Source organism: Artemia sp. Qi Xiang Cuo, chromosome 8, assembly GCF_049724085.1.
Source record: "Artemia sp. Qi Xiang Cuo chromosome 8, ASM4972408v1, whole genome shotgun sequence".
In the NCBI taxonomy this organism is placed as follows: domain Eukaryota; kingdom Metazoa; phylum Arthropoda; class Branchiopoda; order Anostraca; family Artemiidae; genus Artemia; species Artemia sp. Qi Xiang Cuo.
In genome coordinates, this window is record NC_142801.1 from 67,824,174 (window position 1) to 67,830,173 (window position 6,000).

General features: G+C 33.6%; 1 protein-coding gene across 1 annotated transcript in view; it reads right to left on the reverse strand.

Annotated features, from left to right (window-relative positions):
• LOC148949735 (uncharacterized) overlaps nt 1-6,000 on the reverse strand; it is a 100,638-nt gene that overhangs the window by 85,087 nt on the left and 9,551 nt on the right. Inside the window, exons 2-3 of the mRNA XM_089093081.1 lie at nt 2,530-2,685; nt 800-862 (exon numbers count right to left, since the gene is read on the reverse strand). Of these exons, the coding sequence (XP_088949207.1) occupies nt 800-862; nt 2,530-2,601 (135 nt within the window). The 5' untranslated portion in view covers nt 2,602-2,685. The remainder of the gene's footprint in view (nt 1-799; nt 863-2,529; nt 2,686-6,000) is intronic.

The window sequence follows — 6,000 nt, forward strand, 5'->3', positions numbered from 1 at the left end:
CAACTTTAGGCAGTGATTTCTTTTTTCTTAGAGACTAACTTGATCTTCTGGGCTATGGGATAGCCCCCCAAAATCCCATAGTTTCAACTATTTCTTCCATATAATTTCTACATAATTTGCCATTCAAACTGTTTTGACAGGCAATACCCCCCCCCCCCCACCCATTCTTTTTTTTCCACATGAAAAGCTTGTATGGTCCGGACCACAATCAGTACTTAGTGAAAACAAGGGATCACTGATAAGTTTTACTATGTTTAAATTTAGGATTTTACTGCCTGCCACGAAATCACCTAAGTTTTTAGTAACGTGAAAGAATTTTAACAAAGCGTTTTTTTCTCAAAAACAGAAACTCTGATACAGGAATTAACCATTCGCATTCTTCAAGCATAACCGATGAAAGATTTTTCGTCACAAAATTTCCATTGTTACAGATTTTTAGTTCTTTTTTATTATCTCAGTCCAGCCTAAACTGGGACAGCTGGCCCTTCTCCTCGTAGGCTATTGAGTAAAACTATTTCTAGGACCATGACCTTTGTCCAGCTTGAGGGCATGTAAAATTCACTTATGATACTCGTTCATACCCAAGCTTTGGGAAATATTTGGGAAGTCACTACTAAACTTTTTGCACTAATGACAAGTTGCCAAAGGCCACTCCTTATCAACAAATTTACTAAATCCCGTTCAGTTTGTTCACCATGTATCATAAAAATTATAGAAAAATAAAAATCAATTGGTCTAAAAGATAAACAAAATGCAATAAAAAGCCATGAAGTAGATAAAAAACAAATGAGCGACTTACCAACAAGGCACTCCCATTAACATTTCTTTTCTTAAATACATGGCTACACTCAGCCAACCCAACCTATAAAAGAATAAATTGCAATACAGTATTTGTATTAATTATTAATACACTTTTATCTATAAAAGTTTAAAATAAAAAATGCCAAAAATTTCTGCACTTTTTTTAATTTCCTTTTTTGTGTGTAATTTTTTACATTGTTTCTTTATCCAATTGGTTCTTTAGTTTTGATTAATAATTATTTTACTTTATTTAATTTTTTTATGAAACGAAAATTGTATAGTAAAACAGAAATAAGGAAGCACCTAGCTTCACAAGATATATTCTACATAAAAATGTTATTCTGTCTGCTAAATCTGCATACGTTCCCTTAGCCAAAATACAACAAATCAATAAGGAATAAATTACACCATATTTGCATTAGGTTAAAAGTAATATGCCCAAGCTTTATTTTTTAAATAAAGATGGCGCTGAAGTATTCATCTTGCTGTCTAGGCCTAAACCATAGGGCAAGCAATATACAAGACAATAAACTAATATTATTATAGCGGTTAAATTAAAATATATAATCATAACAATACTGTATACAAACACGATACATACAGCAAATAAAAAACAAATAGTGGTGCACCAACAATCTATAATATAATGTAAACAGACTGTGCAAAATAACATACACCAAATGGACCCTAAGTCGTCCCCACATAGCGTATATAAAAGTTACTACAGTTAAAAAGCTCGTAGTTGGATATGGGTCTTGCTTGGGTGGTACCACCATGCGGTGATCCTGCCTCGAACAGTTCTGCGGTTACCCAACAGTTAGTGCGCAGTTCATATGTGCAAGCAGTACTTGAATTTTTGGGGGGAGGGGGGTATCCTTGAGGGGGTAAAAGATATGTAATAGGCTATAAATGACGGCATCCAAGTTTATTTGCAGCAAAATATTCTGGCAGTTATAAAGTTTTTTTTATAGTAGCAGGCATCAAATTTAAAAAAAAAAAAAACGTTGATAAAAAAATTAGATAAAATAAGCTAAAAACTGATGAGGCAAAAAAAACTTCTACTATTGCAGATTTTAAGTTTTTTATCATCTCAGTCCAGCCTAAACTGGGGCAACTGGCCCTTCTCCTTGTAATAACAGAAGAAGGCATAGCTTTCCTTTGAAGGCGCAGTTGTCTTTGGGAATCAGCACACTGACGAAGTTTGAATTTTTACAGACAAAAAGTATTGTCGAATTAAACTGATTAGTCTTGCTTATTTATTTTCAATATGACACCACTAACGAAAATTTGGTACTGTCTAAAAAACTTAGTTATTTTGAAGCAACCAGAAGAATCTTTTTTTTAAGTAGTGGTTTTAGGTTTGAATAGACCTGAAATGGGCCCTGGGAGCAAACATATCCCCATTTTAATTTACTTGGTACTTTAAGTTTGATTCTGAAGCACAAAGTTAGGCCATCTGGACCTCTGATTTCTATTTATTCGAAACGAATTTTGATTTATGTCCACAAAGTAATCTAAACTGGATAGTTTAATGATAATTTATGCAGTTTTCTCAAGATTCGTCTTTTAATGACAAAAACAATTCTTTTGATACAACTATGTTATAAAAATTCCGTTTTTAGGTTTTTGGTTATAATTGAGCCGGGTCCCTCCTTACTTACAGTTCGTTACCACGAACTGTTTGAAAATCAAATAGCTTAGTGTTGAACAGACCGAAAAAAAACATACTTTTTCTAAATAAGCACCAACTTCCTCTATGGTCCATTGCTGAATTTCAGATGGCAAAGGAGATACACTCATTCTTGCACAGAGTTATAGATTCAAGGGATTAAAGCACCATGATTATTTTGCAAAGCAGGTGAACTTGGCAAAGATATTCAAAACCTGAAAGAAAGGAACTTATTTTCAAGCAGTAGTTTCTTGGGTCAAATTGGTTCCCGGTCTCTGTTGCACTAATTTGTCAGAGAACCAAATTTTCAATTCCAGCTTGCCATTCCCTATAAATTCAGAGCAGAATTCGTATGTAGCTGGTAGCTGGTAGCTGGTAAACTTAGTACTCCTCTTCACTTTTTAGCGAAAAAATTTACTAAAGAGTGGGCAGTAAACAGAGGTGTCAAACGAGGGAGGGGCTTTTACTCCCTTCTCCCCCTTTTTAATCTTTCAAAAGTATATTTGTTGGAAGTATTTTCACTGGAAATGCCTTTTTTGGTATTTTCAGTGAAAAAGCAACCACCCTCCCCAACAGATTTTCAAAAATGCATGTCCCCTCACTCTACATTTCCATCAATTGATACAACTGACTGAAAAATAACCATTTTGGATGGTTGACTATTTTGATTTTCATGTATATAAAAAACAGAGATTCAAATGCAAATTCTTTTAGATTTGGAAAGTATCATATGTTACCTTCGTTGATGAATTGAAAGAATTTTCTGTCTCTGTTTTGTCATGCGGGAAGACGAAAATGCTTACAGTTCAGAGGCTATGAGCTGAGCCTAATAAGTAGCACTTGATTTTTCCAAAATGAAGACACAAAACTACCATTCTGAAGGATTTTGGATTTCAATGATGGAATTTAAATACTAAATTTGAATATTGCATAAAAACAAGAGATCTACGAAATGGGACATAGAGCAACCTTTCAAAACAAATTTATATTTCATAGATGCAATCCAAGCATCCATATTTGCAGCCGAAGCTTCAAGCATATGGTATTAGAATACGCAAAATAATATGTGTAAATAAATAAGGTACACCAAATGTAGTTGTAACTGCTAGATTACCATATTACTAGCAATATCTTATTGGTTTTTTTAGAAGCAGTTTTTGATATATTATAGTCAATGACAATATTGTAGATTGACAAATTATCAGGTTTCATAATTTCTAGTGTATGGACTTCACAGCAGTATATCTTTATTGAATTTTAGTATAGCCTATTGAGTCACAGCATCTTAATTTAGACAATACAACCTACCTCTATTAAGGAGTCAGCGACTGGTACATCAAGCCTAGCTTATTGTAAAGGAAAGAAAAAATGAGTCAGTAGTTCTAATTTTTTTTGGGGGGGGGGGATAAAGAGAGGGGTGAAAGAGGTCAATAACCAAAAATGATAAATTTACTTAAGTGTTTTTTTTTTCAGTGAGGACTCTCAATTGATATTGATTTGCAGCATATCTAGACCAGGATAAGCTGCATAGAACAAAATATGCAAGTACACAAAAATATATTTGGGGCAAAGCATAAGATAAGGGTTTATTCCAAAAAACAAAACAACACAAAAAAAAACAAATGACCTTCCATAAGCTAACGCTTGTTCGGAAGTATTAACCCTCTTAAAATTAACACTTATAATAACATACTAAAAAAAAAATAAAAAGAAGAAAGAAAGAAAAAGAAAAAAAATAAGAAAAAATGAAAATCTTACACTCACCCAGCTCCTGGTCGCAATAACCAAAAATCAATACTTCACATACTCCAAAACTTCCCGCCACCATCCCATAAATAATAAATAAACAAAACAAAAAAAAAATAAAAAATAAAAATATATAGGAAAAACTGGAAAAACTGGAAAAACGGGTTCCGGGCTAACCTGAGAGTGACTCAACTATACCACCCTTTAAACAAATTCATACAAATTCATACTTACGGAGACAAAGGGTTTTGAGGGCCCGACGGAATTCACATAGATTCGCTGAACTTTTTAAAGAAACAGGCAAATTATTCCAGACAACTGGCCCCACATGACCTATTGAAATAAAATTAAATAAAATTAGGAAATAAAATTAAATTTTGGAGATTAATTACAAAAATCTTGCCATTTAGTTGGAAGGGATTTCATTGTAAGAAACATCTGCATATCCAGATTGTCTTCCCTAAAGAACGTAGGAATAGCTGGGATATCAACAGCTTAAAGCTTTATTGAAGCAGTAAAGCTCTTATAAAAAGAGGTACCTTTTTTGCACACAAAACAAAACCAGTGCATGTAAAGAGGACAATAGCTATGGAGCAAATGCAGGTGCTACAGATATAGCAGAATCTGATTCTTTTTTCTGCTACTGCAAAACAGCAATGCAAAACAAATTTTTTCTGTTATAATTCCTGCAATGCTAAGACTTAAAAATTCTTTGAAAACAAACATAGACTTGACTGCAAGAACATTGCCCCAACAGTACTGAACAGGAAGAAAAGAAAATACCTTACAGATTTACACGCAGGAATGACCTTTGAAAGACTTGATGAAGAGCCGATTTGACACAAGCCTAACAAAGAATTTATTGTTCTGTTATCATGAAGATGGCAAGGTGTCAAATGTATATGGGAGAATTATAAGGGAGTATCTACTATCTTCACAAAAATACTGTATATCAAAGAAACAAAAGAAACAGATACATATGACAATGATACATATGACTATATGATACAATATGATGATATATAATAATGTAACTAATGTAGAAGTTGGTTCCAAGCATGTTTTGAAATCTTTCAGTTGTGTTTCTCTGTAAGTTTAGTAACAGCTACAGTAGGATCTGCTATATGAAGACTATTGATTAGCTTTGAACTGCATCTCGGTAGGTATTTTGCAAAACGGAAGAAAATGGAGCGGATTTTCAATTTATCAGTATTTGTAAGAATCATCCAGAAGGATGCAATGTAGAGTATGTGGGCGAGAGCAGCAGTGTTGCACACTGCTGCCAGATAATGGCGATAAAAACGAAGCTATGGAAGACTATGGAAGCAAAACACTCCTTTGCAAACCCTAATTCTGGATTTAGATCCTTTCATGACTATTTTATTGTCATAACGCGACAAGCTTAGTAGTTATAAAAAAACTTTCAACCTATTTTGGCATTTCTTAACCATTAGTAAACAGGCTAGACCAGGTCGACGACTATACCCAGTCAGACGACCCAGGTGTCAGACGACTATACCCAGTCGTCTGACAGCAAATCCCCGTCTCAATGGGCTAATTTAATCACCAAAATGACTATATAATACTACCTAGAAACTTGATTTTTTCCTCATTAGATCCGTTTAAACTTTCTTAATAAGTATTCCATTAGTTTGAATATTTTAGCCATAGATAATACTAACTATTTTAGTTAGAGTTATTGATAATTAATACTAGATACTTACCACCTCAGTTTGCGTTTCCTAAGTTGGTGGTTTTAGCTTGAGTCTAATCTTGAAAAACAT